Consider the following 24,767-nt stretch of genomic DNA (forward strand, 5'->3'; position numbering starts at 1 on the left):
TCAGATTTAAAGGGAGAAGCCACTACCCCATCCTTCAACCTCACCTAGGTGAGAGGCTCCACAGAGGCCCCAGGCAGACCAAAGCTGCTGTGTTCTAAGAACAGGAAGATCCAGCCAGTCTTGCCCAGGAGGGAAATAGTGGATCCCACCAAAACCACTGCATGGTATAGGCAGTGTTAGTCCACATAGGGGAAGTGCAGGCTGCTGCCAGCCACTCGGGGTCAAAGAGGGCTGTGGGTTTGGGGGACTATCCTCTCAAGTACTGTGTCACTCCTCAGGTGAGAATCTCCTTCAGCTAAGGCCAAGCTTTGCAAACCAGTTGGTCTTCAGCCATGACGTTCAAGGCACAGTCCTCTACGTTCTCTGTGAAAAATGCTGGAGACAGTAAGTACTGAGCTGAGTGGCGGCTCCTAGAGCTTGAAGGAGACTCTGGGACAGTTCAGTGTGAACTCACTCAAAGATCACCAGGCCTGCTTTCCTCATGGCTACGTAGGTTAGCTGGTAGGAGCCTGTTACACAGCTTTGTCCACCATGAGAGGAAGGAGCAGGAGCGCAGGGTTGGTGCTTTCTGAGGTTTGTGGAGTCTGACGCAGGCGCCTCTGCCCTCTGGTGGGCACTTAGCAACCTGACTACCCTTGGCTTTAAGGGAGCCACCCACTTCTGCCTCGGCTCTTCCTCCTGTGTGTCTGTGTCCCAGTATCATCCTCATTAGCACCTTGAATCTGGGCTCACGCTAGAATGTACTCAGCTTTACTAGCCACATCTGCAAAGGCCGTTATTTACAAACAAGTCTGCATTCTGAGGTGCTGAGGGGACATGGACTTCAGTGCATGAACTTGAAAACACACTGTAGACAGTAACAGGTCAGGAGAGATGCCACCATAAAATCAAGCCTCTCTACTTCTGTTATGCTGTGGCTTCTCAGCTGAGCCTGGAGGAGAAGGGCTGGCTGGCCAAATGACCTAGGGAGCTGTGAGGTGGACAGCGTTATCATCTTTGCATTGTCTGCTCCCTTCAGCTTTTAAATCAGAACCGCCCTCTTTTTCTTTTTTTTTTTCTTCTGCTTAAAAAAACAAAACAATGTGTTTTTAGGGTAAGTCCTCCATATTCGAAACCTATTTGAAAACCTACCCCCAATACCTCCCTGGACAGCATGGTGATGCTCAGAGCCATCTCCAAGTAAGCTCTGTTCACATCCAAGCAGAAACATGTGTCTACAGCTTGTCTTTTCTTCCACTTAATAACAATGCCCTTCTGTAGCCTGCCTTTCCCATGAGTGCACACACTGAGTATTCCTGTGAATGGTGGTACACCCTGTGATGCCGGCACTGGGGCAGCAAAAGAGGATCGTGAGCTTGAGGCTAGCCTGGGCTAAATAATGAGATGCTGTTGAGGATTGTGAGTTTGAGGCAGGCCTGGGCTACATAGTGAAACCCTGTTGCAAAAAGCTGTAATTTTAAACAAAACTGGAGCCATTTCATGCTTTCAAGCAGATTGGAAATCACACAGCATAAATGGAATGTGCTTTATCACCAGCTGCCAACAATGGAGACTTTGTGTGATTTCAAAAACTGAACTCTTACAATGCTCCCACAAGGATCCCATAGTCACTCTCCACGTCTCTCTGTCTCCCTTGAAAAACAAGGCTACAAATAGATAATGTCACCTCTCAACACAGAACAGTACATGGCCAAAGCAACGTGGGAAGGAATGGCTTTATTTTGCTCACAGTTCCGTATAACAGTTCATGAGGGCAGGAATTTGGAGGCAGGAACTGATGCAGAGGTCACAGAGAAGTTATTGGCTAACTCTCCATGGGCCTGCTTTTATAGAATCCAACAGGTAGTACTGCACAAATGGGCTGGGTCCTCCCCTAACTGATCAATAATTTTTAAAAAATGCCTTACAGCTGGATCTTATGGAGACATTTTCTCAGTTGAGGTTCCCTTCTCTCTGATGACTCCAGCTTGGGTTAAGTTGATACAAAACTAGTGAGTACACTAGCCCACAACTTCAGACCAGTTAGAGATCCTGGCAGTTACTGCCAAGATGTGTGCCGTGCTGCTGGTCATTTTGGTTCATGGGCATCAGAGCTTCATGGGACAATTGGTTGCTTTCCTCTTTGGCAGCTTGCACAGCACCATCCTGTGCTAGGAAAGTGAGTTCTCAGAGAGGAGGCTCTGCAGGTCAGATACAGCTTGGATCCTCTAAGTCCTGTGTGCAAAGTACAAGTCACCTTCAGTGAAAAAGAACTTTGACTCTCAGGGTCAGCAAAGGACAATAGCAATGGCTTACATTGTTTGGGACTCCCCTGACTCAGAAGGAGATTTCTCATGCTGCCATTTCTTTTGTTAGATAGTTTATGCCTCTAATGGGGAACATTGTCAGCTCAAGTGACATAACTTCAGTGTTTGTGTGTAATATATGTATATAAATGCTTATATACAATGTTAGGGAAATAAATATAAGTATTATTCTCTACGAATTTTCACACATCTTTAGTATTATTTTACTTCACCCCTTCTTAGGGTTTCTATTCCTGCACAAACATCATGACCAAGAAACAAGTTGGGGGTAGAAAGAGTTTATTCAGCTTACACTTCCATATTGCTGTTCATCACCAAAGGAAGTCAGGACTGGAACTCAGACAGGTCAGGAAGCAGGAGCTGATGCAGAGGCCATGGAGGGATGACACTTGCTTCCCCTGGCTTGCTCAGCTTTCTTTCTTATAGAACCCAAGACTACCAGCCCAGGGATGGCACCACCCACAATGATCTGCCCCCCCCCCTCTTGATCACTAGTTGAGAAAATGCCTTACAGCTGTATCTCCTGAAGGCGTTTCCTCAAACTGAGGCTCCTTTCTCTGTGACAACTCCAGCAGTACAACCCCTATTTTCTCATTCTGTGCTAAATGAAATCGTGTGTGTGTGCGTGCGTACTCGCACACTCGTGTGTGAAAGTCAGAGAACACCTTCGGGGCATTATCTTTCTCCTTCCACAGTGTGGGCTCTGAGGATCAAACTCAGGTCATCAGGCCTTCTGGCAAGCATCTAACCCAGCCATCTCACCTGCCTTTTGGGATACTTTTGCCTCAGTTTCTCCTTGGGGCACCTCTCTCCTTTGAGCCCTTCTGGAGTCTAGTCTCCTATTTCAGTTTTTGAGTGATTCCTCCCTTAAACACCCCATTTTAAACTCTGGCATCTATTCAGCTGTGTACAGCTTCCAGGCAAAGCTTGACAGAGAGGATGGTCAGTACCAGGCAGCCCCTGGAGGCCAAGGTGACCTTGTCTTCTTGAACCCAGGGCGGGTTGATTTCAGACAGAACAGAGGGCCACTGTCTCGGCCCCACTGGTTCTTGCTCTGTAACCCTCCCTGGGACAGTTAGACATTGATATGACACTTCAAGATCTTTGATTGGGTAAATGACAAACTATAAGGAACCCCATCCCCCAATGAACAAGGGACTCAGATTTTATGCTGGCAGCCACTAAATCTGTCACAGAAGAGAACTTAAAGTCAGACCCCCAGATAAGATGCCACTTCATACACATTAGGCCACTATCAATAAATGGCAAACACAGAAGATGGTATTGCCAAGACAAACAAGGAGATTCTTTATTCACCCAGATCAGTGAAGATTCAGCCACCAAGGAAGCAGTCTGGAAGCTCTCTGAAAGAATTCAGAAGGGCTGGATAGATGGCTCAGTGGTAAAGAGCATTTACCTTTCTTCCAGAGGTCCTGAGTTCAATTCCCAGCAACCACACAGTGGTTCACAACCATCTGAACTGGGATCTGATGTCCTCTTCTGGTGTGTCTGAGGACAGCTACAGTGTATTCATATATATAAATAAATAACTCTTAAAAAAAGAATTCAGAATAGAACTAACATCACAAAGCAACTCCAGTCCTAGACTCATCACAAGGAGGCTGAGTGATGAAAGGCCTGGAGTAGAGATGAAGACAGGGAGGCCAGGGTCCTGCGTGTTACTCCACCCTCACGCTGCTGCAATGCCTCCGTTTAGCCCAGGTGTTGGGAGAGGGGTGACTAGATACTCTGGCAAGGGTCCCCTCCCTTTTAAATATGATCCAACAAGCTCAGCTATGATGGTCTTTTGCAGACAGGTCCAGCAGAACTCTCAAAAATGGTAGTTTGGCTTAGTTTACACATCATCATGTATAAAATGTCTAGAGAGGCCTCTAGATCAGGCCCGAGTAGCACTGCACTGGTGGGCAGCCTGGGAAGCAAGAGCTGGGGGTGAATCACATGAGCAGAGTCTAAGTGGCATCTTCCCCATGAAGATCTGGTGGCAGCCGGGTCCCTTGGTGAAGCATTTTTGTGAACCTCTCAGTGTTCTCTGAAAAGAAACCTGTCTCTGGTCCCATTAGTCTCTTGGCCATGCAGGGGGAGAGCATCCCAAGAAACACAGTTACACTTTCAGCAGGTGAAAGGGAAACTGGGCCAAGAGAGCTTTCCCACTTCCCCACCCCCAATGACTCAGCCTCCTGATCTTCTGCTCTTTGACACTGGCAAGGCATGGAGCCTAGGAGCCTAGGTATTATGAAGACTTCATGCGCTGCAGCTGACACACCCAGCTTTTAGTGTTTGGCGGCTCCTGGGAGCTCTTCTTGTTGCCTGGCTGCAGTTTCTCTTGGTGGTCTCAGCCTTTTCCCGGCTTCTTTTGACTTTCGGGGTCTTGGACCACTCTGCCCAGCACCTTTTCCTGGGTCCCTCTCTCTGTTGCAGCCTCTGCCACTGATGCACCAAGCCCAGAACAGGGCACATCTTTGTACGTAAATCCAGAAAGGGGACGTGGAGCGTGTTTCCACTGTCCTTTGCAGTCCCTCATTTTCATGAAGGGCAGTTGTGGTTGTGCCCCCTCTTGGCTACCAGTGGGCGATCCTGCGACCTAGCGCTCAGGAGGTTGGGCAGACAGGTGAGCCATGGGGGCTTCAGCTACTGGCAGGTCCTCCAGAGAGCTGGAGTGTGCAGAGCTGAGATCCATGCGGCAGTGGCAGAACAAGGGACCTAAGCCGATAGTGTTAAGGAAGCCTGGTGGTCCAGAGAACCCACTGCAAAGTTGAGAAATGGTGAAAGACTGAAAAAACTCCTAGGATCCCTCGAGGGGCTTGTTTTTGCTAGGTGTGTGTGTGTGTGTGTGTGTGTGTGTGTGTGTGTGTGTTTCAGCTACAATGGTGGGTGCTAGAATTTCCTTAGAAACAAAGCTTCCATGCAGAGGCTATTCCTCTCCAGGACTGACAGAATCCTTGAAGCAGTGCTGGCCTCTGACCTGCTCTAATCCCCATCATGAAGGCTGGCTGCCTCATGTGGCATCAGGTCCTGAACAGTCAGCTGTGTATCTTGCAGCATTTAGTCAAAAGAATTTTAGTGGAAAAGTAGGATATGTGTGCATGCACACAATTTTGTTTTAAAAAATATTTGCTTATTTCTATTATTTATGTTTAAATGTTTGTCACATGTGCAGGTGTCTGGGGAGGCCAGAAGAGAAGGGTTTCCCTTATGGAAGAAGAACAGCACTTACTCTTCACTCTCAGGCTATCTCTATGGCCCTTACAAATATTTTTATTAAATTTTGGAGGCTTTATGAGGATGTATTTTGATGATATACACCCACCTTTCACTCCTCCCTGATTCATCTCTTCTCCTCTCAAATAGATTTCTGTGTATAGGTGATTGGCCTGCATGTGTGTACACATGTGCCTGGTGTCCTCAGAGTCCAGAAGAGGGTGTCAGATCCCTTGGGACTGGAATTATAGTTATCAGCCACCTTGTGGTTGCTGAAAATTGAACCTATCCTGGGTTCTCTGCAAGAGCAAATGTGCTAACTGCTGAGCCAGCTCTCCAGTGAGGGGGCAGAGTGTACCAAGACCAAGTTTTCAGCACAAAAGAGATTAACTTGCAAAAGAGTAAGGGCAGGGAATAAGAGACAAAGGCAGGAGACAGAGGCTGAGGGGAGCAGGGGAAAGAAACAAGGTGGGAGTAAGGGATGTTTGAGTCAGAGGGGCAAAGGTTTGTCTCTGGAGAAAGGAGACAGGAATAGCCCATGGGTAGATGGCAGTTCATAAAGAGAAAGGGGGAGCCCAGATCAGCATGAGTTGATTAATTTTGATTGGATGGGTCTGGTCAGTATAGCATTTTGATGGCTGGACTTTCATAGTCAGCCTCAGGAGGAGTAAGTGACCAAATAAGGGACCAGACCTTGGAAGCTAGCTCTAGAAATGAAATTTAATGGTCTAGCAAGGGAGGGAGAGTGGGGGAGGGCAGGACTTGTCAGAGCCATGTTTGCCACAGTTCAGCTTATTAGAGCCCTTCATCTGCCCTCATGTCTTTTAAACTAGAGATACAGGAGATATATTAGATAAATTAGATATACCACACTTGGGAGGCTGAGCCAAAGGGATAATGAGCCTGAAGCCAGTATATGCAGGGAGACTCCCGCTCAAGGGGACGAAAACCTCTGTTGGGTAGGGGAAAGAGTGAAGATGCTTCTCACACAACAAAGGTTGAGAACTCTGACTGCCTACGTCTTTAGCCATGAATAGCTCTTATTCAATTCAGAATCTAGATTTTGACTTGATTTTGATTCTGGTCTATTTATTTGACTTGGTGTGTTTTTTAAAAAAATCTTGCAATTTTTATAATGGGATAATTGAATTTTACTACCAGGCAAGTTTTCCACAAACTCTAGAAAATGGAATAATTTGTTGAGAGGGAGCTCTCAGGAATGAAGGATGCCTGACTCCCTGACTGCCCCACCCATTGTCTGTGATGAGACTGTAGTTTCACAAGTCCTGCAGGCCACCAGGCTTCAGTCTGAGCCTTCTTGCTGGTTAGTCAGACTTGCTGGGCCTACAGGGTTACGCTCAGCCTCACCCTTCCACTCTGGCCCACTCAGGCCTGACTTTTCCTATTTGAGGGCACTGGGGACCACAGGCATCCCTGAGCACTGGGGACCACAGGCATCCCTGAGCACTGGGGACCACAGGCATCCCTGAGCACTGGGGACCACAGGCATCTCTGAGCACTGGGGACCATAGGCATCCCTGAGCACTGGGGACCACAGGCATCTCTGACTTAGCCCAAGGCTCAGTTCTGCTCTTTCTTGTTCTCCTGGCAGGACACAGGATGCTGGAGTCCTGGTGGGCTTGAGAGGGGCCACAGGGCTCTTTGCTGTGGGTGTCAGGTGACAAAGGTAGCAAAGCAGCTGGATTACAAGGGCCTGAAGCTGCCTGAAGGAAGATATGAACCCACCCTGGGACCAACCTGGCCCTTTATTGTAGGTTTCTTGGTCACAGGGCCAGGTTAACAGAACCTCTTTTTAGGTGGAAGGGGTAGTGTTTCCCAAGAAGTGAGCTTCTGAAATTTCCATTCGTTCATGGGAGGAGTCTGGGACACCTGACCTGCCTCTAAAATATCTCTATGTTGCTTACACTAGTGTCTTCACCTCACATGCAAACTTGAAGGCTCATTGAGGTCACTAAACTGGTGCCCTGTGAGTCTGGAACCTACAGCAGCCTTGCTGTGTGCTCATAGCCCTCAGCGCTAGATATGTCATTGCGGTGGGTGGCTCTCTCTTGTCTCACACCAGGAGGCAACCAGGAGTTCATAAACAACAGCTCTTCTTCCTTCATTGAAGACAAAAAGAAAGCCTTAAAGAAAAACAAAGGTAGTTTCCTGAGCAGGTTAGGTGGAGACAAAGTTTGGCCCCTCTTCTAAGGTGCTTCAGTCTGGCCTCCAAGGTGCAGGATGTTGGGGAGGGTTTCTCTTCCTGTTGGGCAGAATGCAACAGCAACACAAGGAGGATTAGGAGTGGGGGTAATGAGAAGTGGGAAGTGAGTCAGGTCTGAGCTCCAAAACTCTTAAGAAGGCATCTGGGTGATCAGGACCTCTAGAGGCTGATATGCTCCACTGTTTTTGACTCAAGACAGGAAGAAAGGAATGGAGAGAGAGAGAGAGAGAGAGAGAGAGAGAGAGAGAGAGAGAGAGAGAGAGAGAGAGAGAGAGAGAGAGAGAGAGAAACTGTCAGCCCTAGTTTTCTGTTGGTATGATAAAATACCCCGTAAAAACCACTTAGGGGAGAAAGAGCTTGGGTTAGCTCACAGCTTCAGGTCACAGTAAGAAGGCAGGAACTTAAGTCAACTAGCCAAGAGCAGAGAGAAATACACTCGTGCAAGCTTGGGGCTCAGCTCACCTTCTCCACTCCTACACAGTCCAGGTCACAATCCTAAGGAGTGGTGCTGCCCATGGTAGGCTGTTGTCTTTCCACATCAATCAACATAATCAAGACAATCTCTCACAAACAGGCCCAAAAGCCAACCTGATCTAGATAATATCTTCCTGGGTGATTCTAGATTGTTTCAACTTGAATAAGTATCTTATTACCCACTCATTACCCAGAGGCCCCATCTAATAGTTCTGGCTCACATTTAATTGAACAAAACTCCATGTGGCCATAAGCATGGACACAGGGCTTTTAAAGCAGACACATAGCTACTCTTTCTCTCTCCCAAGGCTCTCAAAGAGCCTTTACCACATCAAGACTCCCCATTCTTTCCAGAACTGTCCTGGATTTTCATAGTTACTCCTAAGATTTCTGAGTTGCTAGATGGGGACCCCAGGAGACCCTCTGACTTTCTGGCCTTCCAGAGGTCACAAAGACCACCTCTAATAAACACACTAGAATTGGGTCAGTGTAGAGGAGAAAGGTATGACCTGGGGTTCACAGAGAAGACCAGTATGAGTCCTGACTCAGGCTCCCTTGATGGATTTCTTCCTGTCTCTCTGGGTCTTCCAGGAGCTGGTCTGGCTTGTGTTCCACTTACTGTACCCATAGAAAACCTGTTCAGTTTCATCACTTTTGGACAGCAGGCTATGGCTTTCCTTCTCTGTGAAAGGAGCCTTGCTGGGATTTCCACATCAGGACAGATGCTGGGAAGGAGCTTAGCTCCCCTAGATTAAACCACAGAGGAAAGTTTATGGGGTTTCAAGAGTGGCTGGATGGGAATTGTGCTGTGTATTGTGTGCTGGGTAGAAAAGGCATAGGGACCCCTAAGACACAGGTTGTTTTCTCCTTCTCCAGGGAATGTGACTATTTCTGACCGATCAAGTAACCCTTTCCACATATCAGGGGATGTGGACTTCTTCTTGCTCAGAGAGCAGGAGCGGAATCAAGCTATTGCAGTAAGTATCTGGACCTAGGGCAGTCTCTCCTCTCTGAGTAGTTTCCCATCTCCTGTTTCTATCTCGGTAAACATCCCCCTCCCCAACTCTCCAGAACAATCAATGACTCACTTTCCATGCAGATTTCTCTACCTCTTCCATTCTCCCCTGGGAGAACTGCCTTTCCCTCTCAGCATTCTTCTTGTCCTTCAAGGCCTGTCTCAAATCCCATGGCTCCTCTCCACTGGACCTCTCTCTTGCTTGGAATCCCACAGGGCAGATACCCAGAATGCCCCTACCCCTGTCTTACCCAGTACCCCAGCTTGCTACCTCTTATTTTATCCATGTGACTAGGAGCCATGGCATCCCTGGATCCCTCATCCCCAGCTCAGAACAGCAGAACACTTCTGCCATCCCCTTTTTCTCCCGACCTGATCTGGCAGCTGTGTCCTCTGGCTCAGGCTTAGCATCTACTGCTATCATGGTGGCAGGGTCCCATGCTAGAATCACATGGGCTGTAATTGGAACAGGTCTGCGAGCCATGCTCAGCTCCAGAAGGAGAGGCTGTGAGCTTGAACTTGGATCTCTGGAAGAAGATTCTCAGATGCTATATGACACACTGAGAAGAAATGGAAAACCCATAGGCAGGCCTCTCTCTGGTCTTTACCTTGGGCCTTCCTCTTCCTGGGATGCAGACTTGGGTATTTCTTCTATTTCCAGTCATAGCAGTACCTTGGGGACACTGCCTTCTGCAAAATGTCAATTACATGCCGCCCTTTCACCCTTGAGGAATCTACAATTTCCTCTTTACAGATGCCCAACCTGTGCCCTCCCTACCCAGAGTCCCCATACATACCCTCTTCACCCAGTAGGTCTCCAGTCTGTACCCTTCTCACTTTGTACCCAGCAGACCCTCAGCTCCACCCTACCCCATACAGCGACTCAGTGTTTTCCACACCTGAGAGTGCCATTTTACCATCATGCAGAGGGCTCAGCTGAAGACTTCAGGCTGGATTCAGCATTTGCTGGGGTTCTTTGGGGTTATCAGGTAGTGGATTGTGGCAGAATAGGGTATACTTTAGGTACTTTAGTACCAAACCCACAATGCTAGACAGCACTTGGGCTTGAGAGCTGTTACAGTCAGATTGTCCTCTTCCCCTGCCATTCTCGGATGGATCAGGATGATACCTTGTGGGGCAGTACAGAGGTGTAGGGCAGTGGAGACAGAAGCCACCAGTGTGCTCCCAGCCTGGTGACAAGAGATCCTGCAGAGGGAACTGCCTGTTTTGGAAATAGGGTTAAGTTCCCCAAACCTTTGGTTACTTTTAGTAAACTAAATGCTCAGCCTCAGTTAAAGGGTGGCTGACTCTTAGTTCTGCTGGTACTGTTTGTTATCTGGATGCACTCTGAGCTGGCACTTGTGTTTGGTATGGCTGCCCTTCCTGAGACCCATCCTCAGTGGTCACTGTTTCAACTCCAGAGGCTGTGCATTAAGAGCTCATGGGGCTCTCTAAGAGCACCAAGGTGTGTGTGTGTGTGTGTGTGTGTGTGTGTGTGTGTGTGTGTGTGTGTGTGTGTGTCTATCCATCCATATGTGTGGGCCCCTGTATGTGTCCTCCCTATATGTAGGTACCTTCAGCAATAGAAGAGGGGCACTAGAGATATGCATCTAGAAGTCCTGATCTGATCCTACTGACTGTCTGTCACCCCACAGGAGCGTGAACAAAAGAAGATTTTGAGGGTGCACCAGAAGATGACCTATGCATCTAAGGTATCGGCCAAGCACGCTAGCCTGCGCCGGGAGCTACAGCTGGAAGAGGAGATGGAGCAGCAGCAGCTGAACGCTGAGGCCCAGGAACTGTATAGCTTCCAAGACAGCAATGCTTGGAAGCTGGCCATGACCAGAGGTACAGCACCCCTACCTTATGTAGGAACATGGTTGAGGGATGGTTAATAAAGGCCTTCCTCTGTGTCTGACACTTGTAAACCTTTTAGAACTCTGTCTTGATGGGCCACAATTCCAGGGTATGCTAATCACTTGGGAACTCCATGGTGCAAAAGGGGCTGGCTTAGCTCACAGAGGCTTCGGTTCCATCCACGTACTCAACAATGGGCCAGTCACAGTCAGTGGGCAGTTCAACTATAGTGGGAAGACTGTATCTGGAACTTGCCTTCCAGTTCTTGGTCACATCATGGCATATGACAGGTCATGGGTAGCACTGGACTCCCCTAAGTGCACCAACCTCATGAATTGTGGGGTCTGTATTAAGACACAGAACAAAGCATCTGTGAGCTGCTAGTGTATTGCTCAGCAGCAATCCCTGAGTTGTGAGCTTAAATTCATGGTACATGGTGGGGGGGACCTCAGAGGCACTAACTGTGATCATAAAACAGAACCCCTAACCTCTACCTTGACATCAAGTGCTGAACTCAATGGGATTTGTGGGGGAACTTTTGCTCTCCATTCCTCAGGCTGAGAGAGGCATGTGGGGTGGCAGGCAGGGGAAGGCCATAAAACTCCTTACTGTCCTGACATTGACTTTCATGGGGACCTAGTGTCCTAGAGGCACAAGAGACTTGAGTGGCAAAATCACCCATAGAGGCTGTGATAGGGTCTCTGGACTACAGAATAGAACTCATACTTCATGCCACCAGGCCCTTCTCCCAGAAAGAGGAGCCTAGGGACCAGTCAAAAATCAGTTTTGGGTCCTCTAAAGTCAGAATCACATACAGCTTCCTCATTCAATATGCAGAGGACACGGATTTTGCCCAACAGTGGTATTTGCACAGTGGAGGCTGTCTAGATGTCCGCCTCACTTGGCTGAAATAGTAACCATGGGCTTAGCTACTCAACCTAAAGAATCCCATAGAGAGCACATAGCACCCCATTTATTTCTTGTGCCTCAAGGGCCTGGCCAGTGTTACTAAGTCTAATTGGGTGAGGATTGCTGAGAGCTTTATTCCAAATTGAGAGGATAATACTGTGAGAGAGAAACAAGTCAGACAAACACCAACCATGTTAGAGCCTAGCAGTCACCTCTCAGCATTCCAGGGAACACCATCCTGGAACCACCTTGGCATTAGAACCTATAGGAATGCTAAGGTTGTGTTTATGCCCTCCTGTATTTTCTAAGTAACTTATAAATCTGTTCATGATGGGTTCAGTATACATCTATGTAAACAATTGTAGTGACAAGCAATTCTGTCACTACACCTGTAGGGCAAATGTGATTATTTTCCATATGTTTCTAATCTCTTGGTTGAAACGAAGAATACAACCCTTGTAGATGTGGAGTGTTGGCTATGTGCTGGGGGAGCCTTTTCTCCATTTTTACAGTCCTTCTACCAACACTATAACACCCTGGGTGGGCAGCAGGAGCAGCATCCGCTGTGGACCATCTTGGGTGCCGAATTCCAGCTTGGGATCTATCTCCTACCCTCCCTTCCCCTTCCCTCCCCCCCTTCCCTCCCCCCCTTCCCTCCCCTCCCCTCCCCTCCCCTCCCCTCCCCTCCTCTCCCCTCCCCTCTCCTCTCTTCTCGTCTCTTCCTGGGTCTTGTTGCAGAAAAGAAGCAAGAGCACGAAACATTGAATGACTACGTGGATAAGAAGCGAAGCATGTTTCTCCTCCAGGTGGGAATGGCTACATCCAGGCTAGGGCCTATAGCTTGGTCGTGGCCCAGCCAGGTGCCCTCATGCCTGCTCTGCTGGCCCACAGTATGCCCTGGCAATGAAGCGCAATGAAATCCAGCGGCTGGAAATGCTGGCGACCCGGGAGGAGAACAGGCTGGAGAGGGCTGAGAAGTTAATGGAGAAGGACGCGTCCTTGTTTGATGAGTTCCTCAGGGAGAATGACCGCAACTCAGTGCAGGCCATGAGACTGTGAGCCTACAGGCCCTGAGGCCTTGCATATGCAAACCCATTGCCCGGGCCAGGTCCAGTCCGGTCTTAGCTGGACCTGGAATCCTAAGCCCCAGCCAGGCCCTGATCTCAACCTATGGTCATGACCCCTGGATATTTCCCACACCATCAGCTCCCCACTTGCCCTGTGCCCAAAGCCAAGGCCATGCTTCTTCCATTTCTGATTGGTCTTTAATGATCCATGATTGGCCTCCTGGTTCCCCCTCCTCCAGGGTTGAGAAAGAGACCAAGATCAAGACAGAGAAGATTGCTGAGATCCGGGAACTCACAGCCCAGATCACAAGCATCAAAAGGTAGAGCATAGGAGGGCACCATCCTCTGTGACTTCACTGGAGCCAAGGGCCACTTAGGACCACAAAGGCCTCTCAGGGACTCAACCCTGTGGGAGGCTATGGCCTGTCTTATGGGTGGTGATGAAGCTGACACTTAGTGACTTTCCTGAGGCCACACCCCAGGACACAGGAGCATTGTGGCTCAGGCTGAGACCAGCAGGAGAGTCCCCATAGGTGAGGACCCTGCAGGTCACAGAAGGGTCATGACTCTGGAAGTTCCACTGTTCTGGTCTCTGTAGGGCAGACTTCCTTCCCAGCCCAGCTAGGACTTGGTTGTGGACACCACCTAATTTCCTTTGTCTCTCTCTGGGTCTAGTGAAATCTCCAAATTTGAAGACACTTTGAAACATTACAAGGAATACAAGGACTTCCTGTACAAGTTGTCACCTAAAGAGTGGTTGGAGGAGCAGCAGAAGAAGCGCTTGGCTCTCAAAAGGGCCAAGGAGTTTGCAGAGTTAACCAAGAACAGCAGCTTGGCCACTTCATTAGGGGACAAAGGTAGGACAAAGATGAGGGTGTTCCCCTAAGGATGGGCCCTGATACTGGTGCAGAGAGCCTGCACCCAACTCAAAGGGACCCTGCATGCATGGGACCCCACCCACCCTTTCGTGGCTGGCTTCACACATAGAAGTGCCCACTTTGAACCAGGAGCTCAGCTCGGGACTTTCCATAGGGACGTGAGCTTTCCAATGAAACCAAGGGCTCTCCTCTCGAGCAATTTCTTCCCTGCCTTCCTCCTGGGCTGAGAGCCCGAGTTGCCAAGAGATTTCAAAGACATCCATGGAGGCTGTCACAGGGCCTCTGGACTGCAGGACAGAATTCCTCTTTAAGCACACGAGACCCTTCTCTCAGAGGATCCCAGGGACCAGGCAGAAAACCAGACAGTTCTGGGTCCCCTAAAGTCAGGATCCAATAGTAGTCATATGGGTCCTCTTTTGCTTCCTGTAGGGTCTGGCACTAAAAGCAAGACAGCCTCCCTGTGGAAAGGTATGCCTGCCCCAGCACACAGGGGACTCACACCTCATGCCAAGGGCATACATTAACCTTCTGTTTGCCCTGCTAGAGGTTCGCAGCTTGAAAAAAGTCACAAAGCTTTCACGGCCTGGAAAGGTTCCGTCATCCAGCACTCACAGCCTCCTGCAGGTCGGTCATTCCAGTCTGCACAACGAGCTGGACTCCAGAATGTGAGTGGCCTTGAGGGGCCGAGGGAAGCAAAGGTCACTGTAGGAGACAACCAGCCTGGCAGGGACATGGGAGGGTGAGGAGGGGGAAGCCAGCTGAGGTCACTCCACAGAGCTGCTTCAGGTGTCTGGTTCTGGTCCTGGGGTGATGGGGTTGTCAGTAGCCCCAGTGTGACAGCACAATAGGAGAGTGGTTGGGGCCAGAGAAGTTGTCCTCCCCAACCCCCGCCCAGAATGCATGTACCAGAGCAGCTTTCTCCTGTCCATAGGCTATTCTGGGAGGGCTCCAGATGTCAGAGGTCCAGAATACTGGTAATAACTATAGGGTCACTGAAGGCCCAAATGGTATCTGTTTTAGTGACATTTAGACTCATCAATGCTGAGAACACCATTTGACATTAACATATGTCACAGGCATGCTTAGGGACAACCTAAAGACATAACCTGATGCATACTGAGGAATGATACTGAGGTGCTGTGTGGTGTAACAGCATGTGTGATTCACAGGTTCAGAACCCAGTCTGCTGTGAATTCACAAACAGCTCAGATCATTTGACTTGTAATTAAATTCTGGTCCTGGCATGTTAGAAGACCTACCACTGTTGCCTGGTTTTTCCTATTTCTCACATTTAGCTACATACACACAGTTTAGGAGTGGCTATGCTGAGCTACATCCAAATTCTTCCTCGGTAACATAGCCTCCAGAAGGTGCAGTGGTGAGGCACATGCAACTGTCTCTGCTCCTACAGTTCTGTGCACTAGTGTATCTCCATTTCTACCTTGGATTCCTGGGCATTCAGTAGAGCCCAGCTGGAGTGCATGGGTGGGGGGAGCCACTGGGAAGGGCTGGGAAGCACGTGGAGGTGGGCTCCACACAGTGCTGAGACAATGCAGCCACTCAGCAACCCCGTGAGCTGTCTCAGGACAGGCCCTGCCTTGTATGGTGCTGCTTGGAATATGCTGAGAAGAGATTGGTATGCTCAATGCTGTAGACTGGGCAGATGCCCAGATCCAATCCAGATGGCCTCAGAGGGGTCACTCATAAAATGAATGGTAAGTAGGAAGGTAGCTGGGAAGTGACGGTAGGTATATAAGGCTCTGCACCTAGAGAGTAATAGCTGACAGATCAGGGCAGAGTAACCTAGTGGATCAAGGGAAGTCAGTTTTACTCTAACTGAAGACTGCTTACTGAATTTTATATGTTCCTTGGCTGTGGGACTCTGATGGGGGCTGGTGCTACATCTGGGCAATATGCAGTAAGGGATGGGGGGGGCATGCTCCATCCACGTCTTTGGTCCTTCGAACCCCTTACCACTTGTAGCCTAGACTGGCCCAGAAGCTCTGATCTCATTGTCTGTCCTTAGATCAAGCTCCACGTTCCCATCACAAGATGAGACTGAAAGCGATGAGGAGGTATGTGGCTGGGCTGTCTCTCCCCTCCCGTTCCCCTGCCCCCTCCCGTCAAGCGCCTTGCATTGCCCCACCTGTCCTGTACAGCACCCTCTGCCTCCCCTCATAGGAGATGTCACTATACTTCACTGAGCCCCAGCAGCTCTTAGACATCTTCGCAAAGCTAGAGGAACAGAACTTGTCACTGATTCAGAACACGCAGGAGATAGAGGAGACCTTGGATGAACTGAATGCCACTATGAAAAACACCCAGATCCGCATGTAGGTCCCTGCTGCCCTCTTGCCACTCCTGCCCCATGGCACTACCTTGTAGAGCGTCTGGGTGGACGCAGGACCTTGGCGCCATCTGCACTCAGAAGGCAGCAGCGAGGACCTCCTAGTCAGCCGTCTGCCACTATTCAGGCCCTGGGAAACCAGCTCTGCCATGTGGAAGGCCACATCCCAGGGCCCTGAGGCAAGCATGGCTTGGAAGGGATTGAAGCTGGTCTTCAAGACACTTCGGCCATGGGGAAGTATTAGAGTTCCTCACATAACAACACTAGCCCCCAGGCTGGCAGGGAGAGACCTGACTTCTTGGGGACAGGGAACATTTGGGTAGGCACTAAGCAGTAGAGGTGCAGTTGAGAGGGAGGACACAAGGCTTTCTGACAGGCTGGAGCCAGACTGGAATGGGCGAGGCCTTGAGAGGACTGGTCTGTCAAAGTCTCTCTAGCACTGCAAGGGATCAGGGATCTGGAAAGGCCCTAAGTGTAGCTAGCTAGGCAGCAGGGGAAGGCTGGACCTGGATCCACTCCTACCTGTAACCCACTGGAAACTCATAGACCCATAATCCCTATTGCAGGGTATGGCTATCAGACATCCCATCCCAGTCTCCTCTTTGGCCTATTCCAGAGTTCAAGGGAGATGAATAGTAAATGTTGAGCTGGGGTATTGGGGTGGGGGTACTAAGGGCCCATCTACCAAGTCCATAAATTCTAAGCAACTTTTCTCTGATGGCCCAAGGTCTGCCCATTGAGAGCTTATGCTGAACAGCAGCAAACAGCAGACAGACCCACACACTGACTGATAGGAAATGCACATGCTCTGGCATCAATGTGAGAAGAGGACTTTGGTTCAGGGAGAGAATGTTTTCCCAATGGCGGGGAATGCCAAAGCACTGAGGTGGAGAGGGTGATGGGAAGCTAGTGCACTTTTGTGAAGACAAGTAGAGGGGAGAGGGGATGGGAGCGGGGTGGACAAAGGGATAACATTTCAAATGTAAATATAGAGAGTATCTAATTAAAATTTTTTTAAAAAAGGAAATGCACACTCTAGGAAGATGAGAGCTATGTGAGGGACAGGTGACAGCTGATGAGAGGAAGCAGTGTGTGGCCCAGCACTCTGTTGGGGAACAGGAAGGAGCCAACCACCCAGAGTCCTGGGAAAGCAGCTCAGGCAATGGAAGCAGCCAAAGCATAGATAGGTCCTGACTCAGTTGAGACTTCAATGTCCAGCTAGGGAGCCCCGTTCCTCATATCTCATTTTACTGGTCCTGCATGACTGGCTCCAGAATAAAGTGAAGCTTCCAGCTGCTAGGCAGAACTGTTTTCTGGAAACCTGGCACGGTCTGGAGGCACAAGATCTTAGATTCTTAGATTCTCAGAGGAGCTGCTCTCCCCCAACGGTGCCACCCATCCTCACAGCAGCACACAGGTGACAGCAGAAGTAATCTCTCATCACCTTTTTCTCAGAAAAAAAAAAGATGACAACAAAATAAACAAAAAAAGAGAAAACAGCTTGTAAGAAAGAAAAAGCAATAGATACTAATTTAGCAGAAGAGCCTTAGAGGCAGCTGGGATAACAGATACATTGTACAGAAAATCTAAGGCTTTAAGAGGATGGTTCAGTCAGTAAAGTGTTTGCCTTGTGAGAAAGACCTGCATTTGATTCCCAGCTGGGAACAGTGGTATGCATTTCTAACTACGGTTTTAGGAGAGAAGGTACAGGGAATCCTTGGGGCTTGCTGGCTAGCACCCTTAACAGCACCAGGCAGTGAGAGACACAAAAGCAGCATACATCCACACATTTAAGGAAGAAATGATGACACTTCTCAGCCACCTCCAAAGGACAGAAGAGGAAGAAACACTTCTTGTCTCACAGTGAGACTAGCATGTGGCCCTAATGCCAAACTAGACACAGACAGCCCAGAAGAGAGGAGTCTCGAGCAGGGCATCTCACCACTGTAGACATAAAGACCTTAAGTGGAATCCCAACAGTGTGTAAAGACACCATGGGTCACAAATTAGGAATAGAAGGGAATTTTCATTTGCTAAACATCACAAGACCCTACAAGCTAATACTGTTAGTTAAAGGCATGAGACTAACCAGTGGCTTTTCTATTGACATCTGGAACAAAGGTTAGGCATCTCCTCTTTCTTTGCTGCCTTTGAATTCCACCCTGGTGGGCAGAGCCTCAACTCCTCTAGACCTGTGACCTCAGGATAGGACAGGTTCTCTGCCTAATAGGTCATGACTAGTGAGAACCCTGGGTGCTGAGGGAACTCTCTAATCCTGCAGGGAAAAGGAGGTCAACCTTTTGAAGCAGTGGATTACCACCATGATGATATCAATCTCCAAGGAGGAGGAGTCAGCCGCAGAACTGGAGCTCAAAGCCCGAGTCTTCCACTTCGGGGAGTATCACGGTGACCAGCAGGTAAGGACAGGGTTGTCTCAGGGCTGAGGCCAGGCCATGCATCCTAGACCCTGACCACTTTCTAGGCTCTGAGTGCTTAGTGCCAGGGCTGTCTGCTTACCTACTTCCTCAGCTGCCTGCACTGCCTCACAGACTCTCAGCAATAGGGATCAGGTTCTGGTCAGGAGCTTAGCACACGTACAAATAGAAATCTCATTTGCTTAGTCAGGTTCTTTCCAGTGCTGCCCAAGCCTAGTTTGATAGTCACCAGGCTGGGTACCTGGCTTCTGCCTAGCCAAGAACTGCTGGGCACTGGCTGTGGCTAGACCCGACTTTTTGCCTGCTGCTATTCATTAGTAGTTACTCAACACCCACACAGCAGTTGTTACCTGCTTTCTGAATGTCAGAAAAGGCTCAGAGATGAATGAATTTATTTACCCAGGGCTTCACATAATGTGGTCCTGTGGGGAGCTGGGGCCAGTGCATGGCTCTCTGGAATACAAGATTGGGGCCTCAGTGGGTTTGCTCAGGAAGCTGGGGGAGGGACTGGAATATGAGGTAAGTCAGAAGCCCAACCATACCTGGTTACGAAAAGCAAGTACCATTGCTCCACTCCATTCTCTGTGCCCAAGCTGTGGCTGTTCCATCCTGGCTGGCAAGCCATGAAGGCTGTAGGTATCAAATGAGGGTGATCAGGGACCTGCAGCCATGCCATACTACCAATTGTCCCCAGGACAAGATGTTGGAGAGCCTGAACCACAAGGTGCTGGATGTGTACCGGAACTGTGTGGGCATGCAGCAAGAGGCCAGCCTGGGCACAGTGCAGATGCTGACTGTGGTGGAGCACCAGCTGGATGAGCTGCTGGAGAATCTGGAGCGAGTGCCTCAGGCCAAGATCGAACAGGCTGAGAAGGCCAAGGAGAGGGAGCGGCGCATGAGGTCAGCCACTGTGCCCAACCTTCTGTGGCTGCAGCCTTGGCTGTGTGCAGGGTGATCTAGTCAGTGTCCACCAATATGAATCTCCTGCCCAGAGATGAGCTTAGACTCTGTATCATGAGGTTGAGGCCATTGTTGGTTAGGTCCACAGGGCGAAACTATGAACTCTCTGCCTGGTCATCTACTTATATGTGGGGGCCCTTGGACACAACCATCTGCCAAGTCTGTCTGTCTTTCTTAAGGTTGGGGTGACCTCTTCTGGGGCCCTGGCACCTGCTCTAAGGTTAATGTTTTAGTTGGGTGCTAGGGGGTAGGTCTGTGGACACAGGAATTAAAGACACAAATGTAGATCCAGGGACACATATTTTTCTTGGGTGTGTGCCCTAAACCTTAGGTCACCCTCATGGCCAGCATGGCAGCTACATAGCTCTGCCTGCCTTTTTCCTAAGCCATGGCCACTTGCCCAGGCCTGATAGGAATGGCAGTGGGGACATTTTTACGTGAGAGGGCATGGGCTAACTTGGAGCCTGAGTGGGAAAAGTAGAGATTCCTCCCAGGCCCTGGTCCTCATAAGCCTACCTCTTGTCCCAGGCTTCGTGAAGAGAAGGCCAGGATGCAGAAACAGTTGCAGGAGGAACGTCTGCAGCGGGCTCGAGCAAGGGCCCAGGCTAAAATAAAGAAGAAGGTGAGGGGTGGTGCCAGGGCCACTCTATGGTGTACATCTGAGGTCCTCCAGCCAAAGCTCCAAGGCCTCTCTGCAGGCAAATCACTCTGCTGAAGAAACAGACAGCTGCTTGCAGAGCCAAGTTGGAGTGGAGCAGTCTCCAAAGCCAGGCACTTCTAGTGTCCATCATGGGGGTGCTCTCCTCACGAGGATCAACCTCCCAAATGTGCTGCACCCTTGCCAGGTGCAGATGCTCAGCTCACAGAATTCATACCAACATCCAGTCTCTCAGGGTCCTGTTGCTCTCTCTGTCCACCACCCAGATAGACGTGGGGCCAAGATAACTGCCTGTTGCTAGGCCTGTGTCTTCTGGGCCCCAAGCCCTCACCCAGCAGAAAGTGGACTGTGGCAGCCTTGGGCCTTCTAGATATGACAGCACAAAGTCTGGTCCTGGAAGCAGATCTGGAGCCAAGCACAGCTTCTGAGAAGCAGGAGCTGGTTGGCATCTATGGAACATGGCTGCCCATGCCATTACTTAGAAAAGATGAGTGCTATTAATATTAAGATACTACTAAACATCCCAGTGCTTAGTTCAGAAGAAAAGCTGACACATATTTCCCTTCAGAAGATGTAGCTCATTAGAGAAAGACTTCCAGGCCATGATCAGGACTCAGATGGCAGAGAGAACATTAGACAGAGATAGTACAATATCAGGGCCTTAGTAGAGAGGGGAGGTTTGTCTTTCCTGGAGAGGAGCCTCATTAAGAGAGGGGGATGGGGCAGAGGAATGAGAGAACATATGTTGCCATGAGAAGGGTGGTAGGGCAGAAGAGCCTCTTAAGAGACCCTTCTCAAGCAAATCTAAGAACAAAGGTAATGGCTAACTAAGTTCTGGGGGGTGCTGGGTACTGGCAGCAAGTCTCATTACATGATTTAGTCCAACATAGTGTATGTGACAAAGGTATGGAAGAACTCGGACTGGTTAGGACCATCAGTCCAGGTCTACAGGACACAGACAGTTTATCTCTGTCCAAGAGACAGCTGAAAGGTATGAGATTGGTTTTTTAAAGAGTGATCACTGACTTTTTGAGGCCAACCTGTCACACTTCAGGATCTCTAGTGGAAGCCCTGAGCTAGGAAATACTTTAGCTCTTGCTCTCAAAAGGTATTGCTTCACGGAGTTGGCATCGTCTACACTCTAAGTCCCTTTAGCCAGTATCACCCTTGAGTGGATGGTCTTCATGGCTAGATTTGCTGGCCTCTTTATGCACCTTATGGCAGGGCACACGCACACGAGCAGCATGGAATGTACATGGTTAGTACAGGCTCATGTTTATTCCCCCTGCAGAGAGGCCGTAAATTGGTATGCCGCGCCCATCCACCAGTCATCAAAGTAAAGGAGGAGCATGAACAGTCACTGATGGACAAGGACAAGGAGGAAATGCTCTTCTTCTTCACTTAGCAGTAGAGCTGGCTGAGGGCTCAGGAAGAAGTCAGCAGTAAGTGCAGACAGGGACTGTAAGCCTGAGGGGTCCCCAACTCCATCTCATACTTTCAGCCTCCTTCCTCACAGGAAATAAAATCATGTCTCTTGGGAGTCTGAACAGCCTGTTGAAGGAAGTGTCTTCAAACCCCTTTTGTCATTTCATCCAAAGCATGTGCTTGAGAAACAGAACACTATGCTGGTTCTCATCATAAACTGCTGTTTGGAGCGAAGTCTAAAACCTGTCCCTGAGGAGGGCAGTATGCTGCTGGCCCTTAGAGACAAACAAACCAGTAGCCAGCTGGAAAGAAGCAGGAAGAATCTCAACACCATGCATGGTACCTTGAATGAAACCAGAGCAAAAGCTTTGGCACGTAACACACAAACACTTTTATTTGCACTAAGGACTGGGCCTAAGGCAGCAGGAAGCTTCAGTGCTCAGAGAACAACAGCCTATCCTGTCACTCGTAGACACAAGTTGGAGGCTGTGGGAAAAAGAAACTTCTCTGTGGGGTGGGCTCTTGAGGCAGGTGACAGTGGTACCAGGATGCCTACTGAGTGTGCATGGGGATGCTGGTTACAGGTAGGCAAGTTCAACCCCTCAACTTTGGCCTGTGATGCAGGAGAGACAAGTGGAATGAAGTCTTCTCAAGTAGGATTTGTAATCTGTTCGTGGGGAGCAGCACCCAGGTAGATGGCACAACAGAGCCATCCAGAGAAGACTCATGCCCAATCCAAGGGCTCTTCCCAAATCCAAGAAACAAAGCAACTCAGGTGGAACAGAACCAAAACAGTATCTGAATAAGCACACACTCCAAAAGCCCCCCCCCCCCAAAAAAAAAAGCATTTCTCAGTGACCCTGTATCTAGCCCTGACTAACAAATATGTGCAAGGCAACCAACTGTCTCCTCAGGGAAGACTGAATCACTCTGTGAAAACACACAAGGCCACATAATAATATGCTTATCTTTACCCTCAACCATAAAACAAGCCTATCATTCCAGCCCTATACATAACATACAGTATTCAGAACTTCAATGAAGAGACTGCTGACAAGTTACTATTTACTATGAATCCCAGAAACAGAATTTAGAAAGATGACTTTAAAAGCCTGAACTCTTCATTCCTAAACTATGAGCCACACTGACAGTCTAGGAAGAGGAACTACTAGCAGCCATTGGTGGGTTCAGACTAATTGCCCTGCCAGAGTTCAGCCTGACTTTGGCTTCACCTTGGCATACAGTGTAGTGAAATAGTGAAAACAACACACCCACTAAAACTATCCCCACAGGTGAGAAGCTGTCTTGTCATACAAGCTCTCAGAAAAGAACCCAATTCCTAGATGTGTCAGACAAAATCCTAACACACTACAACGGACTCAGTATAGAAATGTATTTGAGACGGGATTCATGTTCTACTCACTTCCTGCAAGGATCTTTTAATGTAAAAGGGCTACCTACCTCAGGCCCAAGGCGACCTGGGAAGGGCTGGAATACACACACACACACACACACACACACACACACACACACACACACACAAATCAGCTCTTGTTGGAACAGAATCAAAGTACTTTCAATATGTGCACCCCAAAGTCTCAAAGAAACAGGCTGGAGTGCTGAGGAAGTCAAACGAGTCTCTCTGTGCCCCCTACAGCCAGTGGAGGTTTTGAAGTACAGCCTGGAATGCAGTCCTCATTTGCTCAGGCTGCGGTCACTGAAGGTCCTGCAGGTTGATAGTGCTTCCTGGTACCTGTGCAGTCTCCAGCCCAGCAAAACCTCCGGGTGCTGGAAGTACCTCCTGTAAAACCAACCAGAAAAGTAAGGGGTAGGGCAAAAAGAGAAGAAGAAGGCACAGCAGAGATGTGACCCACACCTAGGTTCCTTCAAAAAACAATGTGACAGATATGGTGGCATAAGCTTTTGATCTCAGCAGGAGGAAGGCAAAGACAGGCAGATCTCTGTGAGTTCCAGACCAGCCAGTATAGGCTACAAAGTGGGAGCCCATTTAAAAAAGAAACCAGGCTGGGAGAGGGAGCACCTTCATGAAGGCAATGGGAGGGGGAGGGGATTGGGAAAAAGGGGCTAACATCTGAAATGTAAATACAGAGAATATTCAATTTAAAAACAAAGAAAGCAAGCATGAGAGAAAGGAAGGGAGGGAAGTAAGCGGGGAGAAAGAGGAAGAAGGAGAGGGAGAGAGAGCAAGGGAGGGAGGAGGAGGAGGAGGAGAAGGAGGAGAGAGAGAGAGAGAGAGAGAGAGAGAGAGAGAGAGAGAGAGAGAGAGAGAGAGGAGAGAGGAGAGAGAGAGAGGAGTAAGGGGACTAAAAACAATGTTTTTCCAGATATTTTTCTCCAGGTCTACTGATAGCTCCATACATACTCAAGCACCCATCTACTTCTCTGTAAAAAACTGAGCTCATCCTTTCTTGTACCCAGCATGCAGTGGGCAGCCTGCCCAGGGAGATGGCCATGGCTGTGTACCCATCATTCTCCTCCTGCTCTGGCATTGTAGACTCCACATTGCAGTGCGCAGGTCTCAGGTCACTAGTAGTTTGTATCTCCCTTTCCTCCCTCACTGCCTCTTGCACTCTTCCCACCACCCTGTATCTTCCCCCCCTCTTTTGGTTTTTAGAGACAGGTCCCTGATATGTGGCCAAAGTGGCCTCAAATTCACAGTTCTCCAGCCTTGTTCTGAGTTACTGGGTACAACTATGCCGATTACATCCGGCTCAGATTCCCTTTCTTTAGCAAGTCTTCTGAGGGCTCGGAACAGTAAACAGACATCTGGCAGCCTGAAAAATGACTTTCATTCCCACCTAGATCTGTACTGGTGACTACCTCCTCTCAGCTTACCTACTCATCCACATAGTTACTGAACTTACCCAGGTATAGCTCATTTGTCAAGAATTTAGAACCAGAGAGTGCAGAGGTCCTAGGCACACTGGGTTTCATCTGGTCCACAAGCAGGCACTGCTGTGTCAAGCAACACT

The 24,767-nt window shown here is 49.1% G+C and overlaps 2 protein-coding genes across 4 annotated transcripts in view; one reads left to right on the plus strand and one right to left on the minus strand.

Moving 5' to 3' along the window:
* Positions 1 to 332: 332 nt before the first annotated feature.
* Positions 333 to 22,010, plus strand: CFAP100 (cilia and flagella associated protein 100; the record flags this gene model as incomplete). The annotated part of the gene is made up of 16 exons (XM_080914440.1): positions 333 to 384; positions 7,609 to 7,686; positions 9,100 to 9,200; positions 10,894 to 11,086; positions 12,743 to 12,810; positions 12,896 to 13,059; positions 13,311 to 13,391; positions 13,747 to 13,928; positions 14,379 to 14,417; positions 14,494 to 14,614; positions 15,976 to 16,024; positions 16,131 to 16,282; positions 18,578 to 18,713; positions 19,426 to 19,631; positions 20,220 to 20,313; positions 21,641 to 22,010. The coding sequence occupies 16 exons, from the start codon at positions 333 to 335 to the stop codon at positions 21,752 to 21,754; spliced, it is 1,830 nt and encodes a 609-aa protein (XP_080770566.1). The 3' UTR covers positions 21,755 to 22,010.
* The window catches only part of ZXDC (ZXD family zinc finger C), a 32,978-nt gene continuing 30,220 nt past the window's right edge, over positions 22,010 to 24,767 (minus strand). For all 3 annotated transcript variants that reach the window (XM_080915004.1, XM_080915003.1, XM_080915002.1), the window contains one exon: positions 22,010 to 23,575. In XM_080915004.1, coding sequence (XP_080771130.1) covers positions 23,489 to 23,575 — 87 coding nt within the window. In that variant the 3' untranslated portion in view covers positions 22,010 to 23,488. The remainder of the gene's footprint in view (positions 23,576 to 24,767) is intronic.

The sequence above is a fragment of the Micromys minutus genome (assembly GCF_963924665.1).
Source record: "Micromys minutus genome assembly, chromosome: 3".
NCBI lineage: Eukaryota > Metazoa > Chordata > Mammalia > Rodentia > Muridae > Micromys > Micromys minutus.